This window comes from Haliotis cracherodii, unplaced genomic scaffold (genome assembly GCF_022045235.1).
Source record: "Haliotis cracherodii isolate W230 unplaced genomic scaffold, xgHalCrac1.p SCAF_8, whole genome shotgun sequence".
NCBI classification, from domain to species: Eukaryota; Metazoa; Mollusca; class Gastropoda; order Lepetellida; family Haliotidae; genus Haliotis; species Haliotis cracherodii.
The window spans coordinates 33229683-33246296 of record NW_027266341.1 but is presented as its reverse complement, the minus strand read 5'-3'; the positions used below and the strand labels follow the sequence as shown (position 1 = coordinate 33246296).

The window sequence follows — 16614 nt, the reverse complement described above, 5'->3', positions numbered from 1 at the left end:
GACCACCCGATCCATTAAGTAGCCTCCCACGACCATCATGGGTTGCTGGGGACCAACTCTAACTCTAACACGGGATCCCCACGGGGCTCTTCTGGGTAGTACACAGATGTCTTTTTGGATGTATTCTATCGTTTGTCACACTTGTTTGCGTTAGTCTTGGTCAGAATAAATGATTGATATGATGGCGAACGACAACCACGCAATCGCCGACAGCGAAAACTGTCGGTTATTTCATTAATCTGCGTGTGTGTTATTACCGTGGCATTATGTGGCCAGTAAACAATTGTGGACAAATACCATGCGTTAAGCTGCAACCATCCATTTCAAGCCGATTCAGGCAATTCAGAATTGGGTATCATGACGATGTGAACAGTATTTCAGATCTATAAGGGCGTGTCAGCTTACTTAGGTCAGAACACTAACATGTTCGTAGTGCCCGTGAAGATCTGAGTCAGAATTGGCCTTCAGCAACCCATACTTTGTAAGAGGCGAGGAACGGGTTCAAGCGGACATGCTCGCTGACTTGGTTGATGCGTAATCGCATCCCAATTGCGTTGACCGATGCTTATGATGTCAATCACTGGACTGCACCAACAACAGCAGTAGTAGAGATTGTTGATGTTGTTGCAGCAGCAGTAGAGATTGTTGATAATGTTGCAGCAACAACAGGAGTAGAAGAGATTATTGATGTTGTTGTAGCAGTAGTAGAGTTTGTTGATGTTGTTGCAGCAGCAGTAGAGATTGTTGATGTTGTTGTAGCAACATCAGCAGTAGTAGAAATTGTTGATGTGGTTGTAGCAGTAGAAGAGATTGTTGATGTTGTTGTAGCAGTAGAAGAGATTGTTGATGTTGTTGCTGCAACAACAGCGGTAGAAGAATATTGTTGATGTTGTTGTAGCAACAACAGCGGCAGTAGAGTTTGTTGATATTGTTGTAGCAGCAGTCGAGATTGTTGATGATGTTGCAGCAACAACAGCAGTCGAGATTGTTGATGTTGTTGCAGCAGCAGTAGAGATTGTTGATAATGTTGCAGCAACAACAGGAGTAGAAGAGATTATTGATGTTGTTGTAGCAGTAGTAGAGTTTGTTGATGTTGTTGCAGCAGCAGTAGAGATTGTTGATGTTGTTGTAGCAACAACAGCAGTAGAGTTTGTTGATGTGGTTGTAGCAGCAGTCGAGATTGTTGATGATGTTGCAGCAACAACAGCAGTAGAGATTGTTGATGATGTTGCAGCAACAACAGCAGTAGAGATTGTTGATGTGGTTGTAGCAGTAGAAGATATTGTTGATGTGGTTGTAGCAGTAGTAGAGATTGTTGATGTTGTTGTAGCAGCAGTCGAGATTGTTGATGATGTTGCAGCAACAACAGCAGTAGAGATTGTTGATGTGGTTGTAGCAGTAGAAAAGATTGTTGATGTTGTTGTAGCAGCAGTAGAGATTGTTGATGTGGTTGTAGCAGCAGTAGAAAAGATTGTTGATATGGTTGTAGCAGTAGTAGTGATTGTTGATGTGGTTGTAGCAGTAGTAGTGATTGTTGATGTGGTTGTAGCAGTGGTAGTGATTGTTGATGTTGTTGCAGCAGCAGTAGAGATTGTTGATGTGGTTGTAGCAGTAGAGATTGTTGATGTGGTTGTAGCAGTAGTAGTGATTGTTGATGTGGTTGTAGCAGTGGTAGTGATTGTTGATGTTGTTGCAGCAGCAGTAGAGATTGTTGATGTGGTTGTAGCAGTAAAAAAGATTGTTGATGTGGTTGTAGCAACAACAGCAGTAGAATATATTGTTGATGTGGTTGTGGCTGCAGTAGAGACTGTTGATGTGGTTGCAGCAACAACAGCAGCAGTAACCACAACGGTAATGAGTAACGCTAAACACAAGTGCTGCCAGTTTAGGAAGTGAACGCAAGACTGTCATAGGGATGTATACACCAACATTCCTCCGTCTCAATAAGCAAGGCAAGGTTACAAACGTTAGTCCGAGTAAATCCGATTGTCAACAACTGTAGCCATTATGAATATTACTGTTGTGTTCACGGCGACATTATAATGTGAATAGGCACCGAATAAAACGATTTGTTGTGCGTTTGTAAAATAGACCCGGACGCATTCTGTACGGCATAAATCAAAGCATATTATTTCTAAGTGTTTATTTTGTAAACAACTCGGTGCCCAGTATGCGTCAGGTGGTATTCTATCTGCACGTATATCGCCGACATTTCTCGCAGCCAGCGGCACATACTTTTCTCTTATGGCTGTCTGGATAGCGCTCAACCTTTCTTACGTCCCCGAGGAGCGGACCCTGGGGCAGACGGCGGTTTTCCTAGAGGTGATTACATTTCAAACACCACTTTACCAATGTTAATCTAACGCAGCAACATCAAGGCATTGACAAAATATCCATGATGCAATAACAGCCGGAATCTGACCAACGTTCTCGGTGGATACCGTGCGCGTTTCCCCACGTAAGTTACCTGCCCGTATCAAAGTGTCGCCATCTTGCGGTGTGGTTTACTCAAGGGCAGACAAACACGGAAACCAAGCGTATGTGCACTCGTGTTTTCTTATAATGTAATTTTGTCAAACTCCGATGTGTCGACATATGGTATTTTTTCATGTAACGCCCTAAAATTAGCTTTGTGTAGATGAATTTTGTTCTAGAACTCTTTGTACAAAGACTTTGTCATAAGAGCTGAATTTGGATGGTTTCAAGTTGCGGACTGCCTACGTGGTCTAATGATACGGCTGGAATACGCTATTTGTAGAGTTCATACAGAGGATCGAACCACCGACCTTCTTCTCTCCTGGCAAACTTTCTATCCCCTTGACCAAGGATGTGATACTTGTAATACAGCGTTTGTACAAAAAAATAAATGAAAAAAGAGATATCAAATCTTCGTACCCATCCCCACCACCCCAAAAAACAAAACAAAAAACAACCCCACCCCACCCCCCAAAAAAAATAAAATAACCCCAAAAAACCAAGCAAATGAACAATGAATGCTATTCAAACTATTATTATTTACTAAAATATCGGCGGAACTAAACTAGTAGGTATCCATATATTATGATTCGTAGTATGTCGGCAATGTTATTTATCTCTCGACTGATGTAACGACGGTTATAACAAGACGTATTATAGAATCCAACATAGACATGCATTCCCCGAGGTGAATGGTACCGTTTCGGGGAAGCACATCCCACTGTAGCTAACGCCGACAGAAAAAGGGGACATTAATAAGTATTTGTCCCACCTTACGTATCGTACTATCATATATCAGACTGAGCAGGACAAAGTCTGTAGTATCTCAGCCGGCGACGCCCAAATGTGACGTGGAGATTAACGTGTAAAAGGGAGGTAATCGAGTACGGTCTCGTTAATGCAGTAAATGTTTTGAGTAAAAGATAGCTCCTGTCCCATTTGTTTTGTAAATGTTTTCCTTTTTCCACTGAAGTTTCCTATATAAGAAATGTGTATGTCGTTTAAATGTTTAAGGAAGTTAAACTTTGTGGCCTGCGACCGAAGCTTAGATGAAATGGCTGCGTTGGGTTGTTGCGTTCACATCAAAACATTGTAATTCCATGGATTAAAAGTGTAATTTGTCTTATTAGAACCTCCAAAATAAATTACTACGGAGTTTATATTTTTTAGTGCTCTCGGTGTTAGAAACCGATGGAACTGTATTTGTCTGAAACCTATTAATCTGGAAACTTCACTATCTGAAACAGTTGAAAGAAACAGTTAATCGATTATATTGATTGAACCATGTTAACTTGTCTATCCCCTCCAACTCGCGACCCTAATGTCTTAAAGTGGGTTAAAACGCTTTTTGTGTGCTTATTTCTCACCAAAAGTCGATATTTGTTTTCATAATATGATGATTAAGCAATACAACCAGACATGCTGATAGGTAGCCCAGTGGTGACAGCGTTTCACTCGTCACACCGCGTTCGAATCCCAAATTGAACTCCTCAGCACACATTTGAAGTGGCGTAAAACAATACTCATTCGTGTTCAAGCAAAACCGAAATTCGTTAACCGGGAGGCATTTAAAGATTTCGCACAGGATAAGTTGCGGTCCTAGACACCGAAGAATTTGTTTTGGTTATACCCAACTATTTGATTAGAAAGCGACTACTGTGCCGGGCAAAAGAAGTGTACGCTTAAAAATTGGATTTTATCCAAAAACTTACAAACGTTATCAATACGTTACTAGGTTGAAAACACTCACCGAAACACAGCAAACGTAAGCCGGTTCTAAACACAAGTTTGATACCCGTGTCAAATACTAGTACATCACCATCGTATTACCTTTTCTTGTTTGTTTCATTTTAGCCACCATCAAACATGGGGTATACATTCTTTTGGCCGACAGTGTATGTTTATTGTCGTTCACATTACCCTCATAAGAGCGTCTTGATCCTGATGGACAAAACCTAGTCCTTCTGCAAGAAACCAATCTCACGGTGAAGCAGTAATATATACTACTCACAATTTGATAAGGATCACTAGGTGATATGTGTGTAAGTTACCACAAACATAACAAAAGACATGACTCTGACTCAGAAACGTGTTTAATCATGTTATGAATGAAAATTCATGAACGGCATGAACTTGTATCAATATGGAATGTTTGAAATCTGCAAACACCAAAAGGCATTTCATTAAAAAATGTTAACAGCAAACAAGAGAAAGAATTACACAGTTATGAGGGATAGTCCATCATTACACTTAGTCGATGAAGTGTCAATATCGAGTATGACCTCCCCTTGCGTCAATGACGGCCTGACAACGTCGAGATATGCTGTCAATAAGCACCCGGATGTTCCCAATGGGAAGGTTGTTCCACTCTTCCACGAGGGCATGTCCGAGCTCTGCCAAAGTCGTGGGTTGTGCTCTACGGCGTGAAAGGGCAACCTGCAGCATGTTCCAGACATGCTCAATCGGGTTCAAGTCCGGCGAGCGCGCTGGCCAATCCATGCGGACAATTGTCTCCTGCTCAAGGTACTGCTCAACCACCCTGGCGCGATGAGGACGGGCGTTATCATCCACCAGGATGAACTCAGGGCCAACAGCACCAGCGTAGGGTCTGACGTACACATCGAGGATCTCATCCCGGTACCTCACCCCCGTCATTGTTCCTCTCTCCAGGACATGAAGATCTGTCCTGCCATCTCTGTTGATTCCACCCCAGACCATGATGGAACCACCACCATAACGGTCATGTTCACTGATGTTGGCATCATGGAAACGTTCACGTTGTCGTCGCCACACCCGCTGCCTCCTGTCTGTAAAGTCCAAACAATACCTGGACTCATCGGTGAACAGAACTGGGACCCAATCGTTCCGTGTCCAAGTGACATGATCTTCAGCCCATTCCAATCGCTCCCGCCGGTGTCGAACAGTCAGGGGGATTCGGACACATGCCATTCTCGAGTAGAGACCTGCATTGTGAAGACGATTCCGTATCGTCTGAGTGGACACATTCACCCCCGAGGCGTTCAGGAGGTCGTTACGTAGGCTGGTTGCTGTCCAGAAGGGATGACGTCGTGCCTGAAGAGCCACAAAATGATCTTGGCGTTGGGTTGTCGACCTCTGACAACCACCCCCATGTCGGTGTGCTGCTGTACCAAAATTTTGCTGTCGGGACCAGGCCCTGCTTACAACGCTCAGGCTGACGTTTAGTGCATTGGCAACGTCACGTTGTGAATAGCCAGCATCAAGCATTCCAATACATCTGCCCAGTTGTTCTGTCGTCAGGCGACGCCTTACACGTTGAGGGGGCATTGCGTAGATAAACGTATTGTAAACACTCAATTGAGTTTACAGTTTCAGAATGAATCAGACACCGTTGCCTGATTGGAAATCGTGCAATGGTAGCAAAAGCATGAACTGTGATGTGAAACGCATTTCCCATGGCATGAAATGCACGTGCACGTGTGTTGGAGACGTTTTTGATTTCACTTGAACACAATATTGCCAGTTATGCAGTTATTTTGTTTTTTTATTAAGAAAAATATCTACGATCCTTATCAAATTTTGAGTAGTATATAATAAAGGGCGGTGAGGTAGCCCAGTGGTTAAAGTGTAGTGCGGAGAATTCGGGGTCGGTTCCCGTCGTGATGTTACCGTAACGTCGCTAAACAGGTGCAATACCGTATCCACTTACCCGAAATAAGTCACGTTGATTCATTGGTTATGTTAAAGCCGAAACATCCCTATAGGAGAGAACTACCTATCTTCAATGACTAGTAGACTGCCTGCGTGGTTTAGTGGTAGAGCATCCGCCCGGAGAGCGGAAGGCCGTGGGTTCGATCCCCGGCCGCGTCAAACCAAAATACGTTTCAAGATGGTACTTATTGTTACCCTGCCTGGCGCTCGGCATTAAGGGTCCGAACAAGGACTGGTCGGCTCGGAGCTAGTATACTGTGTCTGAATGGCGTATTCATGTTAAACTGTACATCAAGCTTCATCTGGAACAGGCAAACCAGTCACTTTCAGATGCAACGATCTTCCATGTCGGGGCATGCAGTCCACAGGCCTGGAACCCTGTGCCTTCGAGTTGGGTGTTAGTCCATCATGGGACACGGGGGACCAATTCACCCAAGGTATTTTGGGATTTACCCCGTGTGGAAATATTGAATGTGAAATTTGATTCTGATATTCACGAAAGAACTACAGGTATGAGACTTTCTTATTAATAATACACTATTTCCTAGAGTTGGTGGAGATGTACAACCCAGACAGGAATATGCCATCATAAGCTTAATCTCTCTGATATCCAAGACTCAATCTCAAGACTCTTGGACAAACATCTTTCGTACACTGTGATCCTTTACTGTGGAAATTAGGGGGCACGGGTGGTCCAGTCATCCAAGGTGCAAATTGTCAGTGCAGGGTTGCGTCCCTTGGGCACGCCAGAATCCTATGATCGGTGATTTCGAATCCTGGTTTTCCCCGATAATGTTTCCAGGTTTGTCAGCACCATACCTGTGGGTTTGACCGAAGTGGTAAACGTCTGAGACCTGCATCACTTCGGGCTTTCCTCCCACATCAAGATGACATGCTGTGATATAACTGGAATACTGTTCAAAGCGTCATTAAACCCAACTCATTCACTCACTCAATGTGGAAGTCTCTCCCAGTTGAACTCAAGAACTTTCCTTCTCTTTCTGTGTTCAAGTCTAAGGTTAACACTCATCTCTTCACGGTAACTACTCCTGCACTTTGTGCAACTATAACGTGGATGGAAGAGAGCCCCTAACAAACAGGCAAGACATTTTAGATGAACTTACACGTGTCTTCTGGGTCAGGTTTAAAGCTAACTCAGAGCACATGTCTGGTTGATCTTATCTGAAACTTGAAATGATAAAACAGGTGGGCGAACAGACCACATTGTTTCACTTGGCTTTACTTGTGAATAATGTGAACTTCATCCCTTTGTAACAGTTAATACCGTATTGTTTGATTCGGAATAACTTGTGTGTTGTTAACGCCGCACTCAGCAATATTCCAGATACATCAGTCTGGACCAGACAATCCAGTGATTGGCATCATGAGCATCGATCTACGAAATTGGGATGCGATGACATGCATCAACCAAGTCGAGTCTGACCACCCGATCCCGTTAGTCTCCCCTTGCGATAAACATAGTCGCCTTTTACGGCAAGTATGCATGGGTTGCTGAAGACATATTTTAACCCGGATCTTCACGTGACGGCTATAGCGTTCGCTCGTCAAGTCAAAGGTCCCTTCTCGATTCCCCACAAAGGTACAATACGAAACCTCTTCGTAGTGCACGTGCTCGGCAGTGATATTGCGAGAATATTGTTAAAAAGCGTAAAACCATATCAAATGACTCACTCACTCACAAGATTTTATAACTATGAAGAGAAATGGACTATTGTGAAAACAATCCTATTTAGGACCCCTCCCCTTTTATATATTAATTAAAAACATGCAAAATAACGTCTTCGTAAATCTTCACGTCACCGCAGCCATCCCGTGATAATCCGGGTTATAGCAGGGCAACAAAACCTATGATTGTCGTACGAGACGAATAAACTGGATTGGGTCTTTAGGCCCGGTGATCGCATGTGTCTTGTCCAGACTCGATTATTTACAGGCTGACGTCATACAGCTGGAATATTGCGGTGTCAAACATCAAACAAGTAACAAACAAACACATAACCAGAAACTTGGAAATCTTTTGATGTTCCCCTAAGCGCAGGGCAAGAAACCAATTGTCTATTCTATATAATGGTACTAAGGGCATCCTTAGATTTCAAGACTGTTCAAAGTTTGGCTCGTTACGGACGGACCAGAATGTGCTCACCATAAATGAATGCGTTTATTTGTGCGTTGCCTTGTTAGGGTTGTATCGACATGATCAGTCCCTGTCCGGGCTATTTCCACCTCTTCAAGTCGAGTTGTGTGTCTACCAATGATAATACCCCTCACACTCGGCAGGGGAAAGGTCGATCCTTGGAACCATCATTAGACTGGTATATTCGGTTTGCTTCTGCGTGGCTTGTTTTCGCTTTGCATGTGGATGCAATTGTGGCAGTGGAAGAATGCATAATTATAACACTGATACTGTGATGGAGCTGACTTTACACCAGGGTGGGCCAAATGTGCAGAGGCTCTCACAGAGGGCGCTGTATTACACACAGACTGATGACGTCATAATGGCGACGGATGGTGGGGTCGAACTGCATGGACTTTGTAGAGGGCGGTGGTTGCGATCTGTGAAGGTGATGACGAAATCCGTCTTGGTTTTGTTAGGCCCCGTAGTTGCTTACCGTATTAGGCTGTCCACAAAACGTTGCAATAGAAGGATGGAAGCCATATTGCCATTAGTGCGGGATGTCTTTCAACAGTCCTATGTGAAGTTCAGAATCTGTTTTAATTTGATGTAACAGATTCCTGAATTACAAGCAGAATGATCACCGACGATGCACTGAGATAGGTCCTATGGACTCCAAAAACGCGATGCCTCCCCAAATGCACCAACACCAGTGCAATACAGTCCAAGTCTTGATCCCGTCATTTGTGTCTGTTGGTTACTAACCACAGAAGGGCGTCAACCCTGGTTCGATTCATCACATGCGGAGCCTATTCTTGGTGTAGCTCGCAGTGGTTTTGCTAGAATATTGCTGAACCACCATTCACTTACCCACCGAACTTGTCGAACTTGTCCCTAAGTGTGTTACCGGGTCTCTAAACTGGCATCGCTTCCTGGTTCCACGTGAATATATGTATGGGCGGCCATTCGGTCCAAAAATACAAAGTTGAAAAAAGGACAAAAGTTCGCAATTAAGCTCAAATATTACGAATAAAGAACTAAATGTTACTACTAAAGGTCAAAATACAATATTATTAGTCAAATGTTACGAAAAGACGTCATAAGAAAAGAAAGAACAATGTGTACGAATGAACGTCAGTGAGCACGAAAGGACGTTTTCAATAAAGAACGTCAGTGAGCACGAAAGGACGTTTTCAATAAAGAACGTCAGTGAGCACGAAAGGACGTTTTCAATAAAGAACGTCAGTGAAAACAAAAGGACGTTGACAATAAAGAACGCCAGATGGAGCTGCAATTTGTAAAACATTCCGAGTTTAATCGGCTTGTTCCGCCGTGTATATGATAACTGCATGCCGAGATGCACACTGTATTACGTCATTCCTCGTGCACTCACCGTCTGACGTCACACATATAAATGTGGATGTAAACAAGCGAAATAAATATGGTTTGAAAACGAAAGCTGGCGTCATAGATGAAACTCGATTTTCTTTATTTATGGCGAGCTATTTTTCCTAGCGAATGTGTAAGTTATACATAGATCTATGCATACAAATCCATTTGGTATATATATGTGTTGTTCATATATAAGGCAGCATTTTATTCGCACACAGTTTCCGAAAAGCTGTTAAATTAATTAAAACAAACTCTCGCACAACGTTCACTTTTCAGATGAAAATGTGCGTCTGAAACAAAACTCGGCATCATAGCACCCTCGTGTTGCACCAAGCATGAACAGTTTTTGGATCACTGTTGATGAATCCTAGTTTAGCTTTAAGTGAGTGTTTTTTTAAGGTTGTATACAAAATACATGTACCAATGTTAGGCAGATGTTGGATTACACAGTATACTGTATTTATGAAAAGGCCGTAAGCGGTGACAAAGCTTAACGCAACATATTTATACACAATGTGTACTATACATTATAAATACATGTATATATATGTGTGACGTCAGACGGTGAATGCACGAGGAATGACGTTACGGTAATACATTGTGCACCTCGGCATGCAGTTATCATATACACGGCGAAAAAAGCCGATTAAAACTCGGAATGTTTTACAAATTGCAGCGCCATCTGGCGTTCTTTATTGTCAACGTCCTTTCGTGCTCACTGACGTTCTTTATTGTCAACGTCCTTTCGTGCTCACTGACGTTCTTTATTGAAAACGTCCTTTCGTGCTCACTGACGTTCATTCGTACACATTGTTCTTTCTTTTCTTATGACGTCTTTTCGTAACATTTGACTAATAATATTGTATTTTGACCTTTAGTAGTAACATTTAGTTCTTTATTCGTAAAATTTGACCTTAATAGCGTACTTGTGTCCTTTTTTTCAACTTTGTATTTTTTGGCCGAATGGCCGCCCATATATATGCGCTCTACAACGTTAATATGACAACAGCGACCTTACGAAAGCAAAGTCGTGCTTGGTGATTTTAGTTCATTCTATGCTACATATTTACGTACAGCAGAACCACGTTAATATCGGACAGACGTTTCAACAAAATCCCATAGCTAGGTCACTATATATGTAAGGAGGCAGTGGCTGCCTAGTGGTTGGAGCGTTCGCTCGTCACGCCGAAGACCCGGGTTCGATTCCCCTTATGTGTAGAATGTGTGAAGCCCATTTCTGGTGTCCCCTGCCATGCTATTGCTAGAATATTGCTAAAAACGGCGCAAAACCATACTCACTCATTAACGACGTCAGGACGGTCCTAACGAATGTGTAAGTTATACATAGATCTATGCATACAAATCCATTTGGTATATATATGTGTTGTTCATATATAAGGCAGCATTTTATTCTCACACGGTTTCCGAAAAGCTGTTAAATAATACAAACTCTCGCACAACGTTCACTTTTCAGATGAAAATGTGCGTCTGAAACAAAACTCGGCATCATAGCACCCTCGTGTTGCACCAAGCATGAACAGTTTTTGGATCACTGTTGATGAATCCTAGTTTAGCTTTAAGTGAGTGTTTTTTTAAGGTTGTATACAAAATACATGTACCAATGTTAGGCAGATGTTGGATTACACAGTATACTGTATTTATGAAAAGGCCGTAAGCGGTGACAAAGCTTAACGCAACATATTTATACACAATGTGTACTATACATTATAAATACATGTATATATATATGTGTGACGTCAGACGGTGAATGCACGAGGAATGACGTTACGGTAATACATTGTGCACCTCGGCATGCAGTTATCATATACACGGCGAAAAAAGCCGATTAAACTCGGAATGTTTTACAAATTGCAGCGCCATCTGGCGTTCTTTATTGTCAACGTCCTTTCGTGCTCACTGACGTTCTTTATTGTCAACGTCCTTTCGTGCTCACTGACGTTCTTTATTGAAAACGTCCTTTCGTGCTCACTGACGTTCATTCGTACACATTGTTCTTTCTTTTCTTATGACGTCTTTTCGTAACATTTGACTAATAATATTGTATTTTGACCTTTAGTAGTAACATTTAGTTCTTTATTCGTAAAATTTGACCTTAATAGCGTACTTGTGTCCTTTTTTTCAACTTTGTATTTTTTGACCGAATGGCCGCCCATATATATGCGCTCTACAACGTTAATATGACAACAGCGACCTTACGAAAGCAAAGTCGTGCTTGGTGATTTTAGTTCATTCTATGCTACATATTTACGTACAGCAGAACCACGTTAATATCGGACAGACGTTTCAACAAAATCCCATAGCTAGGTCACTATATATGTAAGGAGGCAGTGGCTGCCTAGTGGTTGGAGCGTTCGCTCGTCACGCCGAAGACCCGGGTTCGATTCCCCTTATGTGTAGAATGTGTGAAGCCCATTTCTGGTGTCCCCTGCCATGCTATTGCTAGAATATTGCTAAAAACGGCGCAAAACCATAGTCACTCATTAACGACGTCAGGACGGTCCGGAATGCTGCATGGACATCCGTCAAGTCGTTACACCCCAAACTGTTGTTCGGGGGTGATGGTTTTGGAGTAATGACGACGCGTTGTGTAACACACGGCAGCCTATAATATAACACACGGGACACATACACAGTTAATATCCCGGACCCTAGAAAATAAATTGAAAAGTAGCCCAACTCAAGGCTAGAATGATTGGGCAAGTCTAGATTGCCTAAAATTGAGCATTGTTTTTGGGCTCCATTTTGGAGTATATTTGATTGAAGGCCGCACATATCGGTAAACACGGAATCAATATTTTAGACGTCGCCCATGCGGGGAGTGGCATTTTTTTTTATCACCAGACATCTTTACACCATTCAGGACAAAACATATAATATTTAGACCAGTAGGCAGCTCCCCTCCCATGCATCCACCACACGCACACACACACGCACGCACGCACGCACGCACGCACGCACGCACGCACGCACGCACGCACACACACACGCACACACACACCTTTTACCACCGGTGACTTTTTCTTTTTATATATAATTTTATATCGATGAGTCTAGATTTAACAACATGCTTTTCGTGTTGACGTTATCGAGTTGGGCGCAGATCTAGTGGTCTGGTCTACGCAAGCATTAGGGCGTAGATCTAGTGTATCTTGGCTACGCCATCAGTGGGGAGTAAATCTAGTGTTTCTTATCTACGCCATCAGTGGGGCGTAGGTCTAGTGTGTCTTATCTACGCCATCAGCGGAGCGTAGATCTAGTGTTTCTTATCTACGCCGCCAGTGGGTCGTAGATCTAATGCGTCCTTTCTACGCCATCAGTGGGGCGTAGGTCTAGTGTGTCTTATCTACGCCATCAGCGGAGCGTAGGTCTAGTGTGTCTAATGTACGCCATCAGTGGGACGTAGTTCTATTGATCATGATTACTTACAACTACCTCAAGAACATGACTTGTTAACATGTACTTCCTGGTTTATACGAGGTAGTGCACCTTGCTGCTTTTGATCAGAATAATTAAAGCAGCTACATACTGATGTAGTATAACCATGTGTTTAAATTGGGAAACATTATTTGGATTTTTCATATGGAAATGCTCATAAATCCAGGTGTGTGTGTGTGTGTGTGTGGGGGGGGGGGGGGGGGGGGGGTTCTGTCGAAGAAAGCAAAACATTTTAGCAAGAAGTTGAACCGTTAGACGAAGAACTACGACGACTGGTATTTGCGGAAGAAATAAGCCCCACCCAACCCTGTCAATACCGGCCACCCCCCGGGCTTCAACCTTCTTCCCACCCACAATGTCTTATCTCTCACGCTGAGGCGACCCACCACATCCACCCCTTCATCTTCCCGCTTGACCTTTCGACCACCACCTTGTCCCACCCCTCTTTCACTTATTCCTGTTCAATGATCACATTTAATGTTCTCAGGTTAACGTACATTACATATCAATTATCAGATTGAACTGTTCTCAACACCTCTAACTATACTTTTTTTTATCAATCCTAGCCTCGAGCTAAGCGGTCTCGTCGTGCCACCCCGTACCCCGTCCGCCCCTCACTGCCACCCCGTACCCCGTCCGCCCCTCACTGCCACCCCGTACCCCGTCCGCCCCTCACTGCCACCCTGTACCCCGTCCGCCCCTCACTGCCACCCTGTACCCCGTCCTCCCCTCACTGCCACCCCGTACCCCGTCCGCCCCTCACTGCCACCCCGTACCCCGTCCGCCCCTCACTGCCACCCCGTACCCCGTCCGCCCCTCACTGCCACCCTGTACCCCGTCCGCCCCTCACTGCCACCCCGTACCCCGTCCGCCCCTCACTGCCACCCTGTACCCCGTCCTCCCCTCACTGCCACCCTGTACCCCGTCCACCTCTCACTGCCACCCCGTACCCCGTCCTCCCCTCACAGCCATCCTGTACCCCGCCCATCCCTCACTGCCATCCTGTACCTCGTCCACCCCTTACTGCCACCCTGTACCCCGTCCACCCCTCACTGCCACCCTGTACCCCGTCCACCCCTCACTGCCACCCTGTACCCCGTCCACCCCTCACTGCCACCCTGTACCCCGTCCACCCCTCACTGCCACCCTGTACCCCGTCCTCCCCTCACTGCCACCCTGTACCTCGTCCACCCTCACAGCCACCCTGTACCCCGTCCACCCCTCACTGACACCCTGTACCCCGTCCACCCCTCACTGCCACCCTGTACCCCGTCCACCCCTCACTGCCACCCTGTACCCCGTCCACCCCTCACTGCCACCCTGTACCCCGACCTCCCCTCACTGCCACCCTGTACCCCGTCCACCCCTCACTGCCACCCTGTACCCCGTCCACCCCTCACTGCCACCCTGTACCCCGTCCACCCCTCACTGCCACCCTGTACCCCGTCCACCCCTCACTGCCACCCTGTACCTCGTCCACCCTCACAGCCACCCTGTACCCCGTCCACCCCTCACTGCCACCCTGTACCCCGTCCTCCCCTCACTGCCACCCTGTACCTCGTCCACCCTCACAGCCACCCTGTACCTCGTCCACCCTCACAGCCACCCTGTACCCCGTCCACCCCTCACTGCCACCCTGTACCCCGTCCACCCCTCACTGCCACCCTGTACCCCGTCCTCCCCTCACTGCCACCCTGTACCTCGTCCACCCTCACAGCCACCCTGTACCCCGTCCACCCCTCACTGCCACCCTGTACCCCGTCCACCCCTCACTGCCACCCTGTACCCCGTCCTCCCCTCACTGCCACCCTGTACCTCGTCCACCCTCACAGCCACTCTGTACCCCGTCCATCCCTCACTGCCACCCTGTACCTCGTCCACCCTCACAGCCACCCTGTACCCCGTCCACCCCTCACTGCCACCCTGTACCCCGTCCACCCCTCACTGCCACCCTATACCCCGTCCACCCCTCACTGCCACCCTGTACCTCGTCCACCCTCACAGCCACCCTGTACCCCGTCCACCCCTCACTGCCACCCTGTACCCCGTCCTCCCCTCACTGCCACCCTGTACCTCGTCCACCCTCACAGCCACCCTGTACCCCGTCCACCCCTCACTGCCACCCTGTACCTCGTCCACCCCTCACTGCCACCCTGTACCTCGTCCACCCCTCACTGCCACCCTGTACCCCGTCCACCCCTCACTGCCACCCCGTACCCCGTCATTCCCTCACTGCCACCCTGTACCCCGTCCACCCCTCACTGCCACCCCGTACCCCGTCCTCCCCTCACTGCCACCCTGTACCCCGTCCATCCTTCACTGCCATCCTGTACCCCGTCCACCCCTTACTGCCATCCTGTACCCCGTCCACCCCTCACGGCCACCCTGTACCCCGTCCACCCCTCATGGCCACCCTGTACCCCGTCCACCTCTCACTGCCACCCCGTACCCCGTCCTCCCCTCACTGCCACCCTGTACCCCGTCCATCCTTCACTGCCATCCTGTACCCCGTCCACCCCTTACTGCCATCCTGTACCCCGTCCACCCCTCACGGCCACCCTGTACCCCGTCCACCCCTCACTGCCACCCTGTACCCCGTCCACCCCTCACTGCCACCCCGTACCCCGTCCTCCCCTCACTGCCACCCTGTACCCCGTCCACCCCTCACTGCCACCCTGTACCCCGTCCACCCCTCACTGACACCCTGTACCCCGTCCACCCCTCACTGCCACCCTGTACCCCGTCATTCCCTCCCTGCCACCCTGTACCCCGTCCACCCCTCACGGCCACCCTGTACCCCGTCCACCCCTCACGGCCACCCTGTACCCCGTCCACCCCTCACTGCCACCCTGTACCCCGTCCATCCCTCACAGCCACTCTGTACCCCGTCCATCCCTCACTGCCGCCCTGTACCCCGTCCACCCCTCACGGCCACCCTGTACCCCGTCCACCCCTCACAGCCACCCTGTACCCCGTCCATCCCTCACAGCCACTCTGTACCCCGTCCATCCCTCACTGCCGCCCTGTACCCCGTCCACCTCTCACTGCCACCCTGTACCCCGTCCACCCCTCACTGCCACCCTGTACCCCGTCCACCCCTCACTGCCACCCTGTACCCCGTCCACCTCTCACTGCCACCCCGTACCCCGTCCTCCCCTCACAGCCATCCTGTACCCCGCCCATCCCTCACTGCCATCCTGTACCTCGTCCACCCCTCACTGACACCCTGTACCTCGTCCACCCCTCACCCCTCTGACCACCCTCCCTGCCATCCATTCGCTCTCTCCCTGGCACAGCTGACCCTACCCACACTCTCCCTTCCCTCAAAGACGCCAGACCACCCAATCAGCATCGATCATCTCCCATCTTAATCCCAAAATGATTCCGATAAAAGCGTCTACCTACCTCTCTTCTCTCATTATACCACCCCAACTCTTACACCTGTCGAGCATCCAACCCCTCCCCCA

At 47.1% G+C, this 16614-nt stretch overlaps 1 protein-coding gene across 1 annotated transcript; it reads left to right on the top strand.

Annotated features, from left to right (window-relative positions):
* Nucleotides 1-6520: 6520 nt before the first annotated feature.
* On the top strand, nucleotides 6521-16403 carry LOC139450954 (proline-rich protein 36-like). Its single transcript, XM_071232778.1, has 2 exons — nucleotides 6521-6602; nucleotides 14116-16403. The coding sequence occupies exons 1-2, from the start codon at nucleotides 6521-6523 to the stop codon at nucleotides 16401-16403; spliced, it is 2370 nt and encodes a 789-aa protein (XP_071088879.1).
* The last annotated feature ends 211 nt before the right edge of the window (nucleotides 16404-16614 follow it).